Source organism: Protopterus annectens, chromosome 2.part1 (genome assembly GCF_019279795.1).
Source record: "Protopterus annectens isolate FY-2018-M chromosome 2.part1, PAN1.0, whole genome shotgun sequence".
Lineage (NCBI taxonomy): Eukaryota > Metazoa > Chordata > Ceratodontiformes > Protopteridae > Protopterus > Protopterus annectens.
This window is the reverse complement of record NC_056729.1, coordinates 467,776,808-467,800,502: the sequence shown is the minus strand read 5'-3', so window position 1 is coordinate 467,800,502 and position 23,695 is coordinate 467,776,808. Positions and strand designations below refer to the sequence as shown.

Sequence of the window (23,695 nt, the reverse complement as noted above, 5' to 3'; positions counted from 1 at the left end):
CAGTTGCCTGTGGACATCTAGGGAGGGGAGTATCCTCTCTCCTTGGTTAGTGGGAGAGAGGAAAAAATTGGGTAGGTGAATGGATTGATTTAGAGATAAGTCAATGGCTACCTTGGGCATGAAGGAAGGGTTCGTTCTCACAGTGACCCTGTCCCTATGAAAAATGATGTAAGGTGAGCATGCCATTAAAGCTTGTAGCTCGGAAACCCTTCTGGCAGAGGTAATAGCCACTAACAGTACTGTTTTCCAAGTACAACACTGTAGAGAGGCTGTATTAGCCAGTTTGAAAGTGGGGCTGGGTAAGTTTTTCCAGGATGAAGTTCAGGTCCCATGGAGAAGGGATAGGTTTCTCAGGCGGTCTGATGTGTAAGACCCTTTAAGGAAGAGTTTCACATGTAGCCTGGCTAACAAGGGAGGATCTAAAGGTAAGCAGGCTGATAATGCGGACAGGTGCACTTTCACTGATGAATAGGAGAGTCTACCCTTTATAAGTTGACACATACATGCAAGGACTAGGGGGGGGGTGTCAGCCTCGTACCAGGGTCCCTTTCCTGTCAAAGACACCACTGAGTAAATCTTTCCCACTTAGCAAGGTATGATTTTCTAGTAGTGGGTTTCCTGGCCTCCCTCAGGACTGATAGCATGTCCTCTGAATATTGGTGTCTGAATGGGGTTAGTAATTTATCACCCACAGAGTCTGGGATGGCATTTGCAAGTGCAGGCTTCTGTGTCTGAGAAAGCTCCATGGACGTGTCAGACGTCAACTGTGCAGCAGCCTCCGCGAGGGAGGTCGATGGAGCAGACTGATCCGAATGCTCAACTCCTACATCGGTAGTTGGCGGGGCATCCGGGTGCGAAGTGGCAGGCGATGAAGGCCTTGGCATCTTGGCCTTCTTATGCTGAGGTTCTTGGGCGGCCACCGAAGCAGGATCCATCCTGAGAGCCAGCCGTTTGAGGCACTGGTTTTCTAAGTAAAAGTTTAAAGCTGCCGGACAGCTACACAAGGTCTTAGGCAAAAAAGATTTACAAATAGTGCAGGCATTATGGTCACGTTCTTGGCTTAAGCAGAAAACGCAATTGTCATGGGCGCCCCTTATGGGGAATTTGGTGCCCGCATTGGCACTTTCCCTTTTTACCTGACATCAGCTGAAAGCTACAACAACCAAGCCTAAGCAATGCAAAAGATCGGTAAAATATTAGAAATGCAAAAAAACCCAACGGTTTACTTATCAATGGTCGATCCGACATCTGCAGAGTGATCGTACGATGCAAAGTCGTCTGCGGCTGAAAAGTTCTGAGGACTGTGCATGCAGATGTCACACATAGGGTCCCGGTTTATGGTCCTACATGCAACATCCCACGCAGTTGTGACAGCCAAGCTGAAGCTTTTGTATAGGAGCAGACGTACGGGTCGCCTGAAGGCAGGAAATCCCACACCAAGAATACTGCAAAATAGGAATAAAAGGACATCCTAGATTATACACAAACTACTGAAATAAATTCTGGGTATGAGAACTTTGAGAATCATGAAGCCAGACAAGGGGGGTGGATTAGTTGTTATGGATGTCAATGATTATATCTACAGAATGTTTAATATTCTATATTCTGAAACATATGAGGAGATTTCCCTAAATGAAAAGAACATAGCATATCAAAGGATTGATTATATGTTAGAAGACATGTTACTCAACGAACAGATTTCCAAACAGGAATATGAATATTTAAAGGTGCCTTATCCAAAACCCCCCACTATATTTGGAATTCCGAAGATACATAAATGTATTAATGACTCCCATTGAGACCAATAGTGGAAGCAAAGGCATCCAAAACATTTCCACTGGCTAAATATGTGGATACTCAAGTGAAAGGTGCCCTGGACAGACATGAGAATATTTAGAGAGACTCATGGGACTATTTGTCCACAGTGACATCTCGGATTTATTCTGAGGACTTGATTTTTGTCACAATAGATGTGACAGACTTGTTTTCAATCATTCGTCATGAGGAGGGAGTTGAAATGTTTTACGATTTTCTTTGTGGGAACTCAAATTTCAACCATTCCAATATACTTACCATTAGGACCCTGACAGAAGCTCTCCTTGATAACTTCTTTGTTTGTGAAAATCAATTGTTTAAGCAGAGAAATGGAGTGGTTATGGAGGCAGCATGCACCCCAGCTTTTGCCAACATAGTTCTGGCCCAATGGGAGAAGGAAAAAGTGTTTAATTCTGAGTTTACAAACTGTTGATGTATGGTCATTTTTTGGACATTATCATCTTTTGGAAAGATTCAGTAGATACACGACCATTTTTTCCAATATATTAATGACAGTACCAGTTTCCTAAAATTTACGATGGAAACCAATAGTGAATATGTACATTGCCTGGATGTGTCCATTTCTAAAAACAGGGACCAGAAGAAATTTGAAAGTTCTATTTATAGGAAACCAACGTACTCAAATTCCTTACTTCATTTTACTAGTGAACACACTCTCCACCAAAAAAAGTCCGTAGTCAAGGGACAATATGTTAGGTTAGCACGCATGTTCAGCAGTGAGGTCACCTTTTCCAAGGAATGTGATGTATTAAGGACTATGCTGGAAAAGAGGGGGATAACCCAACACCTTACTGGATCAAACAATAGGAAAGAAGGTATTTTTGCACCACTTTTAGGATGTATTGACAACATACCTAGGGGACGGAATAGGAAGTGCAATTGAGACTTCTAATACCAACAGGTTTCAAAGGGCCTTAATCATACTCTATTCATCTCAGCTTTTATGATGCAAGTGCCATTATTAGACACAACTGGAACATTTTCAGAGTAGACTGACCTATTTCAGAAAACAGGGAATGAACCCACCCATTGTTTATAAAAAGGACATATGTTTTAAGTCTTTACTTGAAAAAAGTGACAGAGGGGCAACAGATGGTGGGATGCTTAAGTGTGGGCATTGTCCACAGTGTAGGTACATTTTAAAACAAACAGAAGTCAGAATTGGAACCGGGGAATTAGTAAAAATACAACGCAAGTTCTACTGTTACAGCTCTGCTATAGTTTATTTAGCTGTCTGTCAGGAATGTTTGACTTTCTATAAAGGAAAAACAAAGGGTATATGTTCAGGAAAAGACTATACCAACATCAGTACTACATATCAAGAGGGGATGACAAGAATGCACTACCGAGGCACATTCAGAAATTTCCACCACACAGTTTTAAATTCACAGCGGTTAAAGTGGATATGGGACCAAGAGGGGGACCTGCAGACATGTACTTGGAATATAACGAGTTAAGATGGCAAATAAAGTACAATGCAGGTATCCCCCCAGGCCTCAATGAAACCATATCCATTAGAAGTGTACTGAAACTGAAATCAGAACTTTTTTTTTTTTAAACACTGTGCAGTATTATTGTGAATGGGTTTATTGAGATTTTTATACAAGATGCAAAGTATTTCTAACCTAGAAATACATATTGTGCGTTCATTGTGTTTTATAAAGAAGGGGATGCAACATTTCTTTAATACTGGGAAAGGTAGTTTTTAACTATTGACATATGGTGGAGTTTAATGTATAAAAAGTGTGTGACTTTGAAATTATGTTATTCTGATGAAGTTTTGAGTTACCACTGACGAAAGCGGTAAGTCTTTGTACATTAAAGTGTTCCTGAAGGGTTGCATCTGCTTTTTTGTTTTACTCTAAAATTAGAACATCGAAGTCGTAAGAAATATGAAAATGAGGTCATGTAAGGGGGGTGGAGCACAAGTGGGAGGACTCCCTGTCCTTCCCCATCTCAAACACAAGGGGCACAGAAACCTCAGCTTTCCAGGGACTGTCCCAAGGGGAAGGGAGCCCCACAACTTCCAAAAACTCTGAAAAAGGTGCTGTGCACAGGCATAAGTGTGCATGGTAGGAGATGACCGAACCAGGAAATGTGTAGTACTGTGCAGAAAGCAGAGGCAAGACATGAAGTAGAGACCACTAAGCCAGGACTTAGTATCACACACTAAAGTCCCCAGGGGTGAAATGTTACAGCTGCGACTTAAGTTCCCATCAAAGAATCAAACAAGTTTCTCATATCTCACAACTAGTCTGCAGACAATGACGCATGCTCACAACATGGCTGTTTCTCACCTGAGACCTATCAAAGCTACTAGTCTTTAGCTCTGTAGTGTAGTGGGGCACCACTCCAACTATGGTCCAGGTGACCAGAGTATGACTAGTGGCTCAGATACCTGTGTAACAGCTGCCCAAGGAGGATGGGAGTGAGCAACTGCTGTCTTGAACACTCTTGGTAGAGAGAGGAGGTTATGAGCACAAGACACTGGTGACACCCAGTAGAACCACTGGATTTTCACCCAGTGGATTTCCAGGCCACCTGAGTTCCCACTACCATAGTGCATTCACACTATGCAGCTGAGGAGAAACTATCATATAGAGGCACACTTCTCATCAGCAGTTAACAAGGGTAGTCTCAGAGGAGCTGCTGAGAGGGAAGGGAGTGCTCCCACAAAAAGAGTGTGTAGACTAACCCCCAGACCAACAAGCTGAACTGCTCCTACAGCTAGACTTTCACCTGGAAATGGAGGGCTGAAGAAAGTTCAAAGGCAGGAACAAATGGGCTTCAGAGCGGTCGCCTATAGCTTGGGAATACTCCTCTCCCATTCTACCAGAAGTAGTGCGCCAAATGGGCAAACAGTAGCCAATGAAAAAGGTCCTGCAGGAAGCAAAAAAATCTCCCCCAAAAAACTACTGGGTCTTGGAAGGGAGGATCCCACATGAATCTGCACCCTTGCATTACCTCCAACCAATGACTCTACAGATTCCTACTACAGATTAGGCCAGATAACTGTGTACTGTAGCTGATCAACTTTGGCATGGAGAGTATAATCAACAAGATTTTAGCTAGGAAGTTGCAATGGGTCTGGGTTCACCACAGCAAGGGAATGGAATGAGCTCAAGATACGACTAATGGAGGATAAGCCTCAGCCCTACAAGGACCAAAAAAGCCATTATCGAAGGCGGCTTTAGGACTAGGATACACCAATCCTACCATGTGTCCTCCACAATGAAACTCAGACTTTCCCCCTCAGAATGTGAGAGGGATCCATCCTGCCACTCTTTTCAGTAGCTTTCTTCTGTTAGGTAGTACAGGACTCATTAAATGCCAACAAGAACCCATTAGAAAAAAAAAAAAAAGGCAGGTAAATGCAGCAACTTCTATCAGTAACAAACACAGCAATCTCTGCAACTAGCAAAAATGACATACAGCATGCAAACGTAGCAAGTGTACATATGAAGGTGATGCACTGCACCATTTTCCTCAGCACACACATGCAGCTGTCACAGAGTGCGGGCACTACAGTGAAACAGCTGCTGAATAATGACTAGTGAAGAACTGGACAGACCTAGTTAAGACTGGCTTTCAGTATTAATTCACAGCACTTCATTAAACAGGGAAAAAAGTAAATATCAATACAAACTAAACAAAGGCGGTCATATCAGTTCAACTTATCCAAATATATTTACTCTACATATGATCAAGATAAGCAATATCACTACTGAAACACAACCAAGTTGTGTTACCTCCTTCATCAGGTTTAAGCCTTCCAGCCAGCATTCTGATAAAAGTTGTTTTTCCTGTGCCTGAAAAAAAATTCAATAATAAACATATTTTCACATTTCAAAATAATTAAAAACAGGAAAACAAATTAAAACTTCATGTAAATAAAGCAATTTGGAGAATGTAACAAATCAAGCAATCAATCCACTTCCTCATCAAACCACTACCAAATCAAAACAAGTTGTTTTGAGGTTTTTTAGTCAATACTCAAATGGGTCCACCACAAATCTACACATTACAATAGTTTTATTTCACTGAAATAATTTTGAATGCATCTTGAAGACTACTGTTACAGCTACACAACATCTCCACTAACAATTCTGAATTGAATTCATACTATTGTTTTCAGATTTTTCTCCAGCCTTCTAACATATGCAAGTTGTGAAAAAGCATTTTGTATTGAACTCAATCTATTTTTCCAGGATGCACACAATTACACAATGAATTCATAAAGTAATTACATTTTCAGTAATTGGCATCACTTGTGTTAAATACATTTAAGGATTAGAGTACACAGATGAGTTACATACTTACCATGAAGCTGGATCCTTCATTCCTGTCCACTTGGTTCTACTGATGGGTCTTTTGTCAGATCTGAGCTGGCAAAGTTAGTATTCCAGCTTTGTGCTCCTGAAATGTTCTCTTCCACAATGCACCAGTCCTAAACAAGCTAGTTTCCCTCAGACTGAGTTTGCGGCTTAGAATAGGATGTAAAGAGCAGACTCATTTGGAATCCTCAAACAAAACAATGGAAAAGGGGATGGCAGGAGTGATTTTGTATTTGACGAACAGGAATGAAAATATCCATCTTTATGTATGCAAATACTATATCCACTTCACTGCCCATCCAATCTGACTGATGGATCAGAATACAGCTGTGGGAAAACTTGGCAGCGTTGTGACAACAGACCCTTGAGGGTGGAGGATACAAAGGAAGCCCTGACTTTGAAATCAAATCTAGTTTACAAAGCTTAAGAAAAGGCATTCATTGTGGATCAAGTTGCTGCAGCAAAATGTCAAACTGTAGAATTTTTGAAGACAGTTTTAGAAGTAGCCAAAGTACATGTTGACTGAGCTCCTGGTATACATAAAGTACAGTTGTGTACACTTACCATAAATGTAGATGTTAGTGTATTCACTGTTGCAGTCATTACACTTGGGTTATCCTGCTGGCAGGCTACCCTCAGTCGGCCTGAATTCCAAAGTCTAGGTCCGGTGTCGGTTGCTGTCGCCTCTTCCCTGAAGCCAGTGAGCCAGGGGTATAAAAGATGCAGCCGACGCCATTTTCTTCACTTTTTCTTGCCTCAGATGTCAGGTGCCCCCCAAAAGGGTAGGCTAAAAATTGCCAATAAAACATGCATGCACCAAAATATATTATATCTTCATCTACAAGCAAATACACCACATAGGTTGTATAGATTAGAGAAGTGCAGATACGTTCCAGCAAAGATATGGGGGATGGTGGGTGGGTAACCTGGACTGCAACAGTGAATACACTCTAACATCTACATTTATGGTAAGTGTACACAACTGTACTATGTTCTTCGTGTTTCACTGTTGCAGTCATTACACTTGGGATGAATCCCAAAGCTATGGTTGGGAGGCTGGAGCTAAATAGCATTAGAAGCGGCTATAAGGCCCTGCAGAACTGCAGTGGCAAAGCCTGCCCTGGATTTAGAGTACAGTGGTAAATGATCGTGCTTGTAAAATGTGTGCACTGAACTCCAGGTAGCAGCCTCTAAAATGTCTTTGGTTGGTACTCCCCTGAGGAAGGCTGCTGCTCTGGTTGAATGTGGCCTAATGCCCTTAGGCACTGGCTTGACATGTTGTGAATAGCAGAAACGAATGCAGTAGCCTATCCACTTGAAATGGTCTGCTTTGAGATAGCCTTTCCTTGCGATCCTGCAGCATATGCCACTAGTAGTTGCTCTGTCTTTCTGAAATCTTTGGTTCTGTTCAAGTAAATGCGTAGCTGTCTGTGTATGTCCAAAGAATGCAGAATTCTCTCCCCCTTATTCTGTGGGTTTGGATAAAAAGTAGGCAGATGAATAGTTTGGTTAAGGACCACACTGGACACTACCTTAGGCATAAATGTCGGGTTTGTCCTCAGAGAAACCCTGTCTGGATAAAAAATGATAAAAGGTTCCACAGCCATGAGTGCCTGTAGCTCAGACTCGTCTTGCAGAGGTTATTGCTAGGAGCAGAGCTGTTTTCCAAGATAAAAACTTTATCAGCTGTAGCGACTGGCTCAAAAGGAGGAAGGGTGAGTTTTTCCAGAACATAACTGAGGTCCCATGCAGGTATTGGTGATCCCCTTGGGTGGCATTAAGTTTTTGGCTCCTCTGAGATACTGCCTTAAAGGATGTGAAAAGATTGGTGGCTCTGTATTGTATTGAGCCGAAATGGCAGAGGCATGAATTTTAATTGATGAAAAGGATAGGCCTTTGTCCAGCATCTCAGTTAAGTAATGCAAAATCTGAGGAATACTTGGTACGGCTGTGTCAATTCCTTGTGCCTGTTTCCTGGCACAGAATCTCTTCCATCTTCCAGCAGAAGATTTTCTGGTACTAAGCCTTCTGGCCTCCAAAATGACATCCATCACAGCTTTAGTGAGAGGTGCGTTTTGTATGACTATTATCCACCATGCTGCCAGATTTAAGGTCTTGAGTTGGCTGTGCAATATCTGATTGTTTTGTTGGGACAATAGAGGAGGTATTTGAGGCAAGGTCCAAGTCGGGCATTGAGACAAGTTCCTTAGGACTGGATACCAGTACTGGCGGGGCCAGTCTGGGGCAATCAATATCATCTTTGGCTTCTTTTGCCTGACCTTTAAGAGTACCTTGGGGAGGAGAGGCAGTGGAGGAAAGGCATATACTGCTAAGCTTTTCCAGCTGAAAGATAGGGTGTCCACTTTCCATGCTTGTCTGTGATAAGTCCTTGTGCAGAATCTTTTTAGTTGGTAGTTGTGAGGAAAGGCAAATAGATCTATATCCGGGCATTCCCATTTCCTTGTTATCATGCTGAAGACTTGTGGATCCAATTTCCACTCGGGAAGATCCATGAGGTTTCTGCTTAATTCGTCTGCCAGAGTATTAATCTTTCCTGGCAGGAATTGTGCCTGCAGATGTACTTGGTAAGTCAATGCTGTGTCCCACAAAATCATGGCTAATCTGCAAAGGGGGTAAGAATGAGTGCCTCTCTGCTTGTTTATATACCACATGACTGTGGTGTTGTCTGTCTATCAGTAGTTGTCCCGGATGAAGTAGGTCCTTGAAGGCTGTCAGGGCATTCTGAACAGCTAGCATCTCTTTTTGATTGATATGTAGATGCATTTGGTTTGCAGACCTTGTGCCTTGAATACATCTTTCTGCCATGTGGGCCCACCAGGCATAATCTGATGCATCCGTTGTTAATGTCTGCCTGGCTGGGGGTAAAGTGAATGGCTGTCCCTTGGTCTGGTGACAAGCCTTCGCCCACCATCGAAACTCCTGTTGCAGGCAGGGAATGAGGGTAATTATTGTTTCCAGGCTGTGGCAATGTTGAGCCCAAACACTTTTTAGGTACCATTGAAGTTTCCTCATATGCAGTCTCGCATATGGAATTAGTAGAATGCAGGATGCCAATGAAGCCCAAAGCCTGCAGAATTTTTCTTGCAGATAACTGGGCCTTTGTTGCAAACAGTTTGAAATATGTAGTCAGTTGCCCTTGTTTGTATGGCGTGAGATAAGCCATCTGGGCAGTTGTATTTAAGCTTGCACCCAGGAATATTATCTCTTGAGAGGGTACTAGTTTTGATTTCTTTTCATTGACTGTGTACCCTAGGCCTGTTAGAAATCTCTTTACAAATGCCAGATGCTGTAGTAGAATGTCCTTGTTCTCTGCTTGAATGAGGCAGTCGTCCAAGTAAGGATATATTTGTAGTCCTCTCTGTCTGCAGAATGCAATTACTGGTGCCAGGCACTTTGTGAAGACCCTGGGCGCAATAGATGAGCCAAAGGGCAGTGCAGATAACTGGTAGTGCATTGAGCCAGCTTTGAATCAGAGGTATCTTCTCCCTGTTTGTCTGATTGGGACATGCAGGTATGTCTCTTTTAGGTGTAAAGTCACAAGCCAAGCCTTCTTGTCCAGCATGGGCAGAAGCTGCTGTAGAGTCAACTTTTTGAATTTTGGCATATTCAGATATATGTTTAGAATAGATAGGTCCAGTATTGGTCTCCAGGTGTTGTCCTTTCTTGGTCCCACAAACAGTCTTTAATAAAAACCTTGTCTCTGCTATTGCTCTGGTACTTGTTGAATGGCCCTCATTGTCCATGAGGGATGAGACTTGTTTTTGTGCCTCTGCCCATTGATGTTTTGGCAGGTCTGGCCAACCATTTGTCCTTAGCAGGGTATGGAAGTGAAACTTGTAGCCTTGTGACACTATGTCTAGGACCCATTTGTCCTGGGTTATTATGTGCCAATTTTGAGAAAAAAGTGCTAGTTTTCCCCCTAAAGGTGCTGCCAGAAGATAAGTGCTTGGTGCAGGCAGGGGGAAGTCATTGGGACTGTTTCCTGTATGGCTGTGATTTGTCTTCTCCACTTTTGGAGGTAGAAGCACCTCACTGTTTAAGATCTGTACGAACCTTGGGGCTGGGATTTGCCTCTTGGGCATCTGCCCCTTCGTGGTCTGACACTGGAAAGGACCAATTCTTTGTAGGCCAGTGTCTGCTAAATCTTGGAGGCTGTACCTGTAAGAAATCCTTAACCGTTTGCATAGATTTAGCTTTGTCCTCCATTTTCTTTAAAACCTCCTCTGCTTTAACACCAAACAAGGTATCATCATGCTGTAATGGAGCATCTAATAATTTTGCTTTGACATGGTCAGGCAGATCTTGTTCCTTTAACCAAGCATGCCTCCTGACGACAGAACCTATAACAGCGGCCCTGGAGGAGGCCTCCAAAGAATCAAAACCACATTGCAAAGTATGCTTTCCAAATTGCTCAGCTGCATGCAATAAATCCTGCATTTCTTTGTTTTCTGCAGATTCAGAATTTATCAACATTTTCTGTTTAAGCAGTGACATAATATATTGTTGATATTTGAGCATATGAAACTGATAATTTAAAGCCCTTATAGCCAAGGTAGCAGAGGTGTAAATCTTCCCCCATCTGTCCAATGCCCTAGAATCCCTGTCAGAGGGGGTAGGGTTTTTTGCAGTGGATGCCTTGACCCCTTTGGGACCCTGAGAGATAGTTTCTGGGTCAGCAGCAAAGTTTTTGAAAAGGAATTTATGAGAGTCAGGCACCCTGTAGTACCTGTCCGGCTTAACAGGAGCTGGAGGTAAGGAGTCAGACTGGATTCTGAAAATACATCATCTACAATGTCTAACACAGGTGGAATAGCTAGGGGCATGTGTTGTGGGAGTAAAAGGAAGTCTCTGAGCCTTTTCTTAGATTCTGAATAATCTTGGCTTTCCCAGTGGAAATGTTCCCTCATGGTATGCAAGGTTTCCCCAAAAGAGTAATCCTCAGGAAGAGATGCTGAAGAGATGGATTCTTCAGCATCAGAATCCTCATAGGGAGGAAGAGAGTATTCCTGATTAGAAGAGGAATCAGATGAAACTGAAACCTGATCTGAAGATTCATATTCTGTCTCTTGCCTAGGCCTCTTATCAGGAGGGGGATGGGAACCCCTGATCAAAGTAATTAAGTCTTGGGCCATTTTGAGCATCTGTTTTTTTTGGGCATGAAGGCCTGACCATGAGGCTGTTGTACTGGTTTCTTTGTCTTTAAAGGTACTTTACGTCTTTGCCTTTGTAGCTGGAGTCGCTTTAATGTATAATAAGTAGGTCTGAAAACACCCTCAGAAGCCGATGCCTGCTCAGCGGTTCCGGACCCATCTGAGGGAATAGTCTCCGAAGGTCCAATACCTTGAGCTTCCAGCGGCCTAGGCGACTCCACGTGGGAGTCTGTAGCTGCCTGCGGGTTCAAAGTAGCGGGCATCAGGGGCTGCGAAAGCGCCTGAGAACCGGCGACTGGCTTAGAGGAAGCCTCGTCATCTGTTTTAGACCTCAGATGTCTGTCCTTTTCTTTTTCTTTGCATTTCTTGTGAATTCCGGTAGTCGGATGGCTATCCACTGGCATTGTGTAATTAAAATCTTCTGCCAAAATAGTGAAATGCAAAATCGTACCGACGCTTAATAGTGTGCTGGTTAAATCTAGCACAAAACCGACAACTAGCAAAGTCGTGGTCAGGGCCTAGGCAAGGAATACAGTAAGAATGAAAGTCCTTATGAGGTATTTGCTTCCCACAAGAAATACAATTAACTTTTTCTGACATTGGTCTGGAGCAAGAAAAAAGTTTTCCCCAATGGGGTACTTAGCTTTTAATGAAGACGTCGGATCTGAAATTCGAACACGAAAATCTCGGGAGTCTGCCGACTGGCACTTACGAATTGCTTTGGGCACGGCGCGGCAAGAAAGACTGAAGAAAATGGCGTTGGCTGCATCTTTTATACCCCTGGCGCACTGATGTCAGGGAAGAGGCGACAGCAACCGACACCAGACCTAGACTTTGGAATTCAGGCCGACTGAGGGTAGCCTGCCAGCAGGATAACCCAAGTGTAATGACTGCAACAGTGAAACACTAAGAACATCTGTTTACTATGACAAGTAAACAAAGGCGACACAGCCAGCCAGACATATGGACAGTCTTATCTTAGATACTTTCTTCTCCAGTTTACTGGGTGCAAATTGCCCTTCCTGAATAATTTGGTGTGATGCAAACAGAATCTCAATAGTCTGCGAATGTCTAGGGTGTGGTGAGTATATTCAAACTTGTTGGAATAATTAGGAAGCAACTTTGGAAGATGGATCATTTGGTTCAAGTTAGATTCAAAAGAGTTTGGGAATGAAGGGCAGATTAGTCCTGACAGAAATTCTGTCCTCTGGAAAAAACAAGTATGGCTGGAGAGAAGAAAGGGCATGTAACTCAATTCCCAAGCTGAAGTGATAGCCACTTGGAAGTGTTTTCCATAAGAGAAACTTTAAAGCAAGAGAGGATGGATGTTCAAATGGCAAAGGGGGGGGTGTATTAAACCCTCCAACACCAAATTTAGCTCCCAATGAGGAGTGAGAGTTGTCTCGCTGGGGGACTTGAGGAGAAAGACCTCTCTCAAGAAAGCTTTACAAAGCCTATCTAATGCTAGAGGGTGGGAGTCTGCTTCAATTTCCAATTTTCTCATGCAGGCAATCTAGACTTTAATGATCAATAAACTAATCCCTGCACAAAACGGTGTATACAAAAACTCTAACATCTTGGGAATCAAAAGTCTTAAAATAAGTTATGTACTCACCATAACGTTCCATCTGAGTAGATAAACTTAATTTGTCAGCAACCTATGGGTTATCGGATCCATATCGGACCCGAGCCGGCAGCTTCCAACAGCTAAGATCAGAGCTCCAAGCTCCTCCCCCTTACCCATAATCCCCTGCTATCCCTTCCTGACCTCAGATCGAGTTTGCTTATCCATAAACCATACGATACCAAGAACCACCTCCATACTCTAACCTAGAGACAATCCGCCATGAAAGCAGGAGTCCTTTGAACATCCATATAGGTTAGGGGGACGGAGGGAGGGACGGTTGCTGACAAATGAAGTTTATCTGCTCAGATGGAACGTTATGGTGAGTACATAACTTCTTAATCTGAAGTAGTTAACTTCATTTGTCCATCAACCTATGGGACAGAGTCCCCAGCTACCTGATTCTTGGGAGGTCCTCATGGAAGGATGTTCCGGAGCACTGCAGAGCCAAAGGATGCTCTCCCTCTGGAAACAATATCCAACTTGTAATGGTTTATAAATGTATGAGATGAAGCCCAAGTGGCTGCTGAACAAATGTCATCCAACGACACCCTAGACTGAAAAGCAGCAGAGGTAGAAATCGACCGAGTAGAATGGGCATGGACTCCTTGAGGTGCAGGCTGGCCAGAACTCTCATATGCCAAAATAATACATTGGGAAATCCATCTGGACAATGTGACTTGATACAAGTTTTCCCAAAGAGGATTTAGCAAAGGATATAAAAAGCTGGTCTGATTTCCTGTAATCAGCTGTCCTGTGCAAATAGAATCTTAGTTGCCTATGTACGCCTAGAGAGTGCAACTTGTATTCATCTTTGTTCTGATATTTTGGAAAGAAGACTGGTAAATTAATAGACTGGTTGATATTAGACTCCAAAGCAATTTTGGGCAGAAAAGAGGGGTTGGTCCTGAGTGAGACTATCTTTGTGAAAAATCAAATACGGTGGCTTGGCGCAAAGGGCTTGAAGCTCCGAGACCCTTCTGGCCGAAGTTATGGCAACAAGAAAAACTGTCTTCCAAGATCAGTATTTCAGATCCACCGAAGTTGCAGGCTCAAAGGGAGGAGCTGTTAGAGGCTGAAGTACAAGAGTTAAATCCCAAGGAGGGACTGCAGCTTTAACCGGAGGTCTTAGTAGGAAAGTGCCTTTTAGGAAGGTCTTACATAATTTGGACGAAGTCAAAGGGCCGAGATCACTGCCAACATGATAATGAGAGATTGCAGCCAACTGGACTTTGACCGCAGAAGAGCTAGCACCTTGGTCGAATAATCCTGACAGAATATCTAGTACTGCTGTAAAGGGATCCAAGTTCTGATGCTCCGCCCAAATAGAAAAACGCTTCCATTTGCTATTATAAATTCTTCTAGTAGATGGCTTGTGAGCGGCTACTAGAATAGCCGTGACAGGAGACGAGATACTGGGAGTCCTAGCTATCACTGGAACTGGATCAACCAAGCTGTGAGCTTGAGGTTGTCCAGATTCGGGGTTGACAGGCCTGATGGGTGAGAGATCAGATCTGAGATGGGATCTAGAATCCATGGGGGATTCACTAGATGAGACCATAGATATGGGAACCAGGCTTGACGAGGCCAGAATGGGGCAATGAGGATTATTCTGCTCCCCAACTGTCTGACTTTCTGTAAAAACTTTAGCATCAGGGGCAGAGGAGGGTAAGCAAAGTATACCGGGTGGCCAAACATACACCAGAGTGTCTCTGGGGGATTCCCCGGGTGGGGGAATTAGAGCGAAGTAGTCACTGCACTTTGCGTTCGAAGGAGAGGCGAAAAGATCGCAACGAGGTTGACCCCATTTGGAGAAGATTTGCTTTGCTACTCTGGGGTTCAGAGACCACTCGTACGGTGAGAGGATGGTCCGACTCAGTCTGTCTGCCAAGATGTTGGACCGTCCCTGAATGTGCGTCGCTATGAGAAAGCGGTTGGTGGACATCGCCCATTCCCACACTCTCATGGCCTCCCGACAAAGTGGATAGGACCTGGTTCCCTCTTGTTTGTTGATATACCAGACGACCGACATGTCTGTCTGGATCGCAATTGTCCCCAAGGGAAGAAGGCTCTGAAGTGCTTGCAACTCCAAAAGCACCGCTCTCATCTCTAGGACATTGATATGCAATGAGGTCTCCGAATGGTTCCACGTGCCTTGGACGGTCCTGCCCAAGTAGCGCCCCCCCCCCCACCAGAGGCAAGAGGCGTCCGTGGTCACCGTGGCTAGAGGAGGGGACACAGAGATGGGGCGCCCCTTCTGGAGGTCCGGGGACTGGAGCCACCATAAGAGGGCTTTCCTGCACACCCTGCTGAGAGGAACGGGGAAGCTCAGGGGATGTCGCAGGAAGGACCACTGGACTTGCAAAGTCCATTGAAGAACTCTCATGTTTAAGCGCGCCATGGGTAGTAGGTTGATGGTTGCCGCCATCGAGCCTAGAGCCCTCAGGACAAATTCCGCAGGGGGAGCTGGGGATTGTAGAAGGGCCAAGTACATGGAGTTTCAGAGTTCGTAGCCGGTCCAGAGTCAAGAAGGCTAGAAGCTGGTTTGTGTTCAATCTGGCTCTGATGAAATCTAGGATTTGAGTTGGAAGAAGGGAAGATTTCCCGATGTTGATCATGATCCTCAGCCGGGGAGCTAGATAGAGAACATAATCCCTGGCAGTGCATAGTAGATGCCTGGTGGGGGCGGTCAGGAACCAGTCATCCAGGTATGGAAAGACCTGAATTCCCTGGAGTCTCAGGTGGGCCGCTACAACAGTTGACACTTTGGTGATCACCCTGGGGGCTGTGGTGAGACCAAGGGGAAGGACCCTGAATTGGTAATGGCTGGCTCCCAGCCGGAAGCGGAGAAACCTCCTGGATAGTCTGTTCATCAAAATGTGATAGTACGCATTCTTCTGGTCTATGGAGCACATCCAGTCGTTCTCCTGCAGAAGGGGAAGAATGGATTGAAGGGTGACCATCCGGAACTTTTCTTTGGCTACTGACAGGTTTAGGAAGGACAGGTCGAGGATTGGTCTTAGGTCCCCAGTCTTTTTTGGCACCAAGAAGAACCTGGAGTAAAAGCCTGATCCGGACTGGTCTGAGGGGACGTGCTGGACTGCTCTTTTTTCTAGCAGCCGGAGTATTTCCTCGGCTGCTGCCTCCCTTTGATTGGGTGGGACATCGGGGAGGCTTCGGGAACTGAGAGGGGGATTGAGAAAGGGGATCTTGTAGCCGCTGGATATGATCTGAAGCACCCAGCGATCTGTTGTAATGGACTCCCAAGCTGCCATGTGCCTCGAGAAACGCCCCCCGACTGCCTCCAGAGTGGAGAAGTCGAGTAACCCTTCAGGGTTGCTGCGTGGGCCAATCAGAGAAAGGTTCTCTGGACCCAAAGTTCTTCGGGCCCCCTCTGCCTCTAGGGTGGCGTCCACCCTGTCCTCCTCTGCCTCTGAAGGACGAGGGGTCCGGAGCGAAATGGGACTGTTGAGACCTCCAGAACCACATCTTCTGTCCCTTTTGGTTCCTGGAGAAGGACCTCTGGGGAGCAGAGAAGCGGACTCCGACGGCAGACGTCTTCCCGTCTTTCTCGCTCTGGACCAGTGTGTCACGTACGGTCTTGCCAAAAAGGGCAGAACCATCAAACGGGACATTTGCGAACGACGCCTTAAAGGGTTCTGCAAAACCACAATGATGGAGCCACGCCTGTCGCCGTAGGACGATGCCCGCTCCGCTAGCTCTAGCGGCTCCTTCCGTGGCATGGGATAGTAACAGCATAGATGTATTGGAGATAAATTTGAGAGTGGCCATTCGGGTAGAGTACACTTTCTTGTCCTCCGCCGACATGGACTCTGGGGGCGAAAAAGCATATTCTTTGATAAGATCCCGCTGGAGCCGTATCACATGTGCCAGATAATTCAGCGACCTCACAGAAAAGGTGGCTGAAGCGAACACCTGCTTCCCCAGACGGTCCATCGTCCGAGACTCCTTGTCTGGAGGATGGACGGAGGAACTCTCCTGGGCCAGTTCCCTTTTGGTGGTGGCCGCCACCAACACAGCATCTACCGGGGCTCCCTTGCTCCAACATGACTTGTCCGAAGGGGGGGCTAAGAATTTTGTCCGGCCTCTTTGGAATGGGCTCCACAGTGTCCGGTTCCTTCCATGCCCTGGTAGTAATCAGGTCTAACAGGGGATCGGCGGGAGGGGACACCCAAGAGGTAGACGGGCCTGCTTCAAACGCCTCTAGAAACACAGACTCAGAGGAAGGTTTTGGGGCAGACCACCCCCCTCTGATCCGAAGCAGCTCCATGATGTCTCCGAAGGAGACGTCTTCGGGGGGTGACCTTGGGGAACCTTCCCCTTCCTCCAAGTTTGTGTCCTCTGTTAAGGACTCAGGGGAGTCCAAGTGCCTCCTCTTGCACTTGCGTTTTTGTGAGGGACCTCCTCGGGGGGGGGGGGGCTGTCCGAAGAGGCCTCACCAACCACATCCTGTTCCAGCAAGGGAACTATCTGGGACGTCTGTGCAGGCTGTCCCTGGGGCCGGGTGATGGAAGGCGGACCCGTCCCGTCTGAAAGGGAGTGCAGGGTGGAGCCGTAGCTGAAGCCGGGGGCCTGGAATCCCTTGACAAAACCCTCTCCATGACATCGAAAGCCGAAGGAGAGCTGCTCTCCCTAGGATCCGAGAGCAGACCCCTCCCTCGGATCCGACGTGTGGATCGGAGCCGGAGCAGTCAGATCCGAAGGGCCAGTATGCTCCGACCGAGACAGAGCCGAAGCCATACTGACACCTCCAGATCCGAAGCTCAGCTCCGAGAGCTCGGATCCGAAGAAAAGGGACCAGACAGACTCAAAGGTGCCATCGGCGCCAGTACCCGATACTATTGGCGCAGACAGTCGCCTGGCTCAGAAGCTACCCGGCTCCGAACCCCGGTAGTGGGTCGGAGAAGAAGCAATCAGGGCGAAAAGGGTGAGCCCCAGGCAGGAGCACTCCCATCTGCAGCTGGGCCTGGAGGAACCTACGCATCATCCGGTCCAAGTCTGCATCGGACAAACTCCGGGTAGACCTTGATGAGGCCACCGGGGTGGGCCGGGAGTGTCACCTCGATGACCTCGAAGGTGACTGGGTCTCCTCCTCCTCCGGCGAAAAGCGGGGTGAACGGAGTGGGGAAGGAGAAGACTTGGGAGGCCCTGGGAGGAGAAACCCGTTTGGCTGGCGAGGCCGATGCAGAAGCTTCGGCCCGCCGCTTGTGGTGCTTTTCCCGGCGTTTCTCCTTTCTAGCTTCCCTCTCCTCCTGGCCCAAGGTGGGAGGTTGAGTCCCGGCCAGGGGAAGGGGAATAGCAGGTGGTGCTACCGCAGCCACGGCATGTGCCACGGAGGGACCAGAGGACGAAGCCAGGTCCGGAGGCAGAAGTCCCGCCAGAATCAGCTTCGACTTCCGGTGTTTGTGGGCCCTGGGGTTGAACGCTGCGAAAATAGTGCAGCCGGTGGATAAGATGTTCAACCCCAAGGCATAAAACGCACCGAGTGTGGCCATCCGCTGGGGACAGCTTATGGCCACACTCGGTACACTTTGAAAAGAATGTTTTGAGTGCCTCCGCCATACCTACAAAAAAAAAAAAAACACACACACCCGCTAGGCCCCAAAACCACACACCCTAATGCGCACACGTGGGGGAGAAAATCACACTAAAAAGATAACTAAACACCAGGGAGAGAAAACGTTAATGCTACTGGGGAACTACGCTAAATCACACACAAAAATCTGTTTAAAACTAAGAAAAAGGAGATTTTCTCACAAATTCGAAAACCACTATGCCTGGAAGCTCGATCAAGCTGCTGAGAGCACCGCGGCAAACTAGATCTGGGGTCAGGAAGGGATAGCAGGGGATTATGGGTAAGGGGGAGGAGTTTGGAGCTTGGATCTTAGCTGTTGGAAGCTGCTGGCTCAGATCCGATATGGATCTGATAACCCATAGGTTGATGGACAAATGAAGTTAACTACTTCAGATGGTTTATTTCCTGACAAGTAGCCCACAGAGCATTTACTAACAGACATTTGACATCGACATGAAAAAATTTAAGCATCCTGGGATAAAGCAGGGTGCATGGTCATCACTGGAATTGGAGAAACCAAGTGGTTATTTTCAGGTTATGGATATCTGAGTCAGGCTTCCTGGATGGGTTGGTCAGCAGATCTAGCACTGGATTCAGAAGCAAGTGTGCCTTATTGAGGTCAGGCTTTAGGAGGGGGAACCAAATTTGTATGGGCCAGAATGGAGTAATGGAGAGAAGTATTGTACTGTATTGAGGAGCTTTTTGTAAAAATCTGGGTATCAGGGGTACTGGTGGGTAAGCAAAGGATTCTGGAAGGCCATTGCTCAACAAGAGCATCTCTAGTGGACTGGCCATTATGGAACATCAAGGCAAAGTAATTACTGCATGTAGTGATGGCCAGAAATGCAGAGAAACTGCAGCATGGATGGTCCCAATGGATGAAGATGGTCTGAGCCACCAATGGATTGACAGAAGTCATGAAGCATCAAAGATTCTGCTGAGCCTACCTGCAAAGAAGTTGGGTTTCCTAGAAATATGAATTGCTATTAGAGAGTGGTGAGAGTTCAACACCCATTGCCACACTGATTTCTGACAAATTTAGGGAATGGTTCCCCTCTTGTTTGTTGATTTACCATAAAAACAGACGTGTTCAGTCTGAATGGAAACCTCACCCAGATGGAGGCACTCAAACTCCTGCAAGGCTAAGACAGTCATCATCTCCAAGACACTGATATGGAGATTTTCCACATGAACACTCCAAAACCTTGGGAGTATCCTCGCTTGAAAATGGTCCCGCCACCAAAAATCAAAAGTGTCCATGATGACTACCACCACTGCTGGAGGAAGTACAAAGGATCTTCCCATGCAGACAAGGGGAAAGATCCAGCAATGCAAATGCTTGTTCTCTGCATCTGTTGGTCAGAATGATCATGGAATTGAAGTTGTATGTTAGTGGAGACTAATGAACTTGTAATAACTGAATGGTCTAAGTAGGCTCTAGTAACTACTCTTCATTGCCGACGGATTCTCAAAGACAGAAAGCCAAAAATGGTGACCCTAACCTTTAACGATTCCACTGCTGTGGCAGCCAGGGGCCAATCAAAATATGGAAACACACTAAGTTCCTTAGAAAAACAGAAGGGCTGTGACTATGGCTATGCACTTAAGGAACATCTGGGAGACCATATTAAGACCAAAGTGCAGGCCTTTGAACTGATGACGACAGACTCCTATTTCAAAGCAAAGGAAAGAATACTTGTATAAAATCTTACCATAACCACAAATGTCCTTCTCTTCACTGCTGCAGTCTTCTTAATCTGAAGGGATCTCCCATCAGAAGGCGACCTGACATAGGCCACTATACAAAAGTCTTATACTACTCAAGGATACAAGGTACGTTGCATGTAGGCTGCAGTCGGATGCAAGTCATAGAAGTGACATATGCATGTACCATTCTCAGCACTGAATGCCCCAGGAGGAATGCCAGAGTAAAGATTTTAATGGTCAGTACATCCAAGCAAAACAGACCAGGGGGGGAGGAGGGAGGAATAGAAAAAAAACTGCAACAGTGAGCAGAAGGATATCTATGGTAACTGTGAGACTTCACACAACTCTTGTGTGTGTCCCTCGGTTTACTTGCTGCAGCATTCTTAACCTGAGGGACAGTGCCAAACCTCAAGAAAGAAGGAATGAGGAAGGAGCAGAGGAGCTCTCAATGAAGCCATGTAAAATGGCTTCAGCATATCCGGCTCTGGATCTGGAAATGCCATCTAATTTGTATTGTTTGGTAAAGCTATGAATAGAAGACCAGGTGGCTGCTTCAAGGATGGCACTGTTATCTAAGCCCTTGAAGAATGCCTTAGAGGAGGCCACAGCTCTGGTAGAATGGGCCTTCACAGGTGAAGACAGGCTCTTTCCATGGAGCGTGTAAACAAAGGGTCTTGGAAATCCAAGAAGAAACAGTCTACTTGGAAATCGATAAACCTAGAGCCCTGGGATGAAAGTTCACTAACAGCTAATCAGATTTCCTGACAGCTTTAATCTTGTCCAGGTAAAATCTAATTTGCCTATGCACATCTAATGAGTGCAGTACCATCTCACTGTGGTTTTGGGGAGAAGGGAAGAAGGTAGGTAACTGAATGGATTGATTAAGAGATAACTCGTTCATCACTTTTGGCATAAAGGAAGGATCAATTCTCAAGGATACTGTGTCCTTATAAAAGGACAAGAGGGGGTGCAGCCATAGGGATTTGCAGCTCCAAAACCCTTCCTGGGCTCAAAAGGTGCCAGGGTCAATTTTTCTGGAACAAAATTAAAGGTCCCGAGGAGGAGAAATAATAGGTTTCCTGAAAGGCCTAATGTGAAGGATGATCTTAAGGAATTGTTTTCACCTCAAATCTGGATGCTAGAGTGGGAGATAGAGGCAGACAAGAAGAAACAGCTGCCACATGTGCTTTGACAGAAGACTAAGCCAAGCCAGCAGAGAGCAATTCACACAAATGAGACAGAAGGAATAGTTGTATAAAATCTTACCATAAATATAGATGCTCTTCTCTTCCATGTTGCAGCATTCAAAACACATTTGGGTTATTCTCTGCTTAGCTACCCGAATGTCAGGCCAGTATACAGAAGCTTCCATTCACTGCTAGGTACGTGGGACATATGATGTTGGCTGTATGGAGCGTGTGCCATAAAAGTGAGATTGGCACATACCTTTCCTCAGAAATGAACGTCCCAGTCAGACCCCAGTCCCAGGATAGCTGTGCAAGTTCTGTGTCATCCAAGAAGAATTACCTATTTAGAAGGGAGGGATGGAACACTGCAACATGGAAAAGGATGTCTATGGTTACGGTAAGATTTTACACAACTAATCCATGTCCTTCTATTCTCATGTTGCAGTATTCAAAACTCTTGGGTGAGTGCCAAAGCTCAAAGGAAAGAGGAGGAGGGTGGTATGGAACTGTTTTTCAAGAAAACATGCAGGACTACCTTAGCAAATCCTGCTCTAGACCTGGAAATGTGATCCACTTTTAGTGTTTGGTGAAGGTACGGAGAGATGTCCAGGTAGCTGCGTCTAGTATGGAAGCAGTGTCCAGTCCTTTGAAAAAGGCTCCAGATGCGGCCATGGCTCTAGTGGAGTGGGCTTTAATTTTTGAGGTAAGATGTTTGCCATGGTAGGTGTAACAAAAAGATATGGCCCTGGAAATCCAGGCAGAAATGGTCTGTTTTATCAGTTTTTTTCCCACAGCTGCGGAATGAAAGGAAACATTTGTTCTGATCTCCTAATAGACTTTATCTTGTCAAGGTAGAATCAGAGTAGTCTGTGAACATCAAGGGAATGCAAGACTCTCACTGTCTTTCTGGGGATGTGGAAAAACGGTGGGAAGGTGAATACATTGGTTGAGGGAAGCTCACGGACCACCCTGGGCATGAAGGACTGGTTGGTCCTCAAAGTCACTCTATGCTTGTGGAAGAGGAGAAAAGGAGGGGTTGCCATGACAGCCTGGAGCTCCGACACTCTTCTGGCTGATATCAGGGCCACCAAGAGCACAGTTTTCCAAAGTGCAATGTTTCAGAGAAGCTTTAGATGCTGGTTCAAAAAAAGGCAATAGTAAGCTTCTCTAAGACGTAGTTCAGGTCCCACGGAGGTGGAACTGGCCTCCTGGGGGGCCTGAAGTGCAGTACTCCTTTATGAAATAACTTTACTGGGAGTCGCGAGGCTAGGGGAGGGTCTACAGGCAGGCAAGCCGAAACAGCAGCTAGGTGGGCCTTGAAAAATATGCCAACCCTGCTTGCAACAATTCACAAAGATAGGACAGCACTAGCGGGACCTCACTTTGAAATGGGTCAAGCTGTCTGTAGACACCAAATGGAGTATCTTTTCTATTTAGATATACAAGATCTCCTAGTATCTTGTTTCCTGGCCTCCTGCAGGACTTTAAGCACTTCCTCTGTGCAGAGGTGTCTGAAAGGGATTAAAATTCTATCACCACAGAGTTAGATTCATAGATTCCAGGTGGGAATGGATTAGGAATCCGTGTGTGAGAAGGTCCACTCTGTGAGGTAACTTGTGATGACTCCCTGGTAAAATGCAGAAAGAGGGGGAACCAATGCTGTCTTGGCCAAAACAGTCACCAACAAGATTTGTGGTTTGTCATGCTGGATTTTCAGAAGGACATTTTGTAGGAGTGGGAAAGGGGGAATGCATAGAGAAACATCCCCTTCCATGAGATAAAGGTGCCTGTTGCCCTCGCTGGTGGGGGGGATGGGTACCCTGGTACAACAAAGAGTGAAAGCCGTCTGTTCAGAGGAGAGGCAAAAAGATTTGCGGTGTACCCCACTTGTGGACTATGCCCAGGGACACATCCCTGTGTAGCATTAATTCGTGGGATTGTGACATGGACCTGCCATGGCTTGTGTGTTCTGAATTGAAAGAATGTAGACCGCCTGCAGGATGACTCCATGCTGGGCCTCCAGTTCCCAGGCTTGGAGTGCAAGTCTGCACAGCAAGTAGGACGTTGTTCCCCCGTTTGTTCACATACCAGAGAACTGTAGTGTTGTCTGAACAACTTCAGGGTGCCTTGCTTCAGGGTGCATTGGAAGGCACTCAAGGCAAATATGATTGCTCTCATTTCTCTGATGTTGATGTGCTTCAGCTTGAAAGGGTCTGTCCCGGGTTGGGGGCCCCCCCCTT

At 45.9% G+C, this 23,695-nt stretch overlaps 1 protein-coding gene across 1 annotated transcript in view; it reads right to left on the bottom strand.

The window, feature by feature from the left end:
• Positions 1 to 23,695, bottom strand: part of ABCE1 (ATP binding cassette subfamily E member 1) — a 1,045,252-nt gene that overhangs the window by 711,577 nt on the left and 309,980 nt on the right. The window contains exon 15 of the mRNA XM_044062259.1: positions 5,586 to 5,645. Coding sequence (XP_043918194.1) covers positions 5,586 to 5,645 — 60 coding nt within the window. The remainder of the gene's footprint in view (positions 1 to 5,585; positions 5,646 to 23,695) is intronic.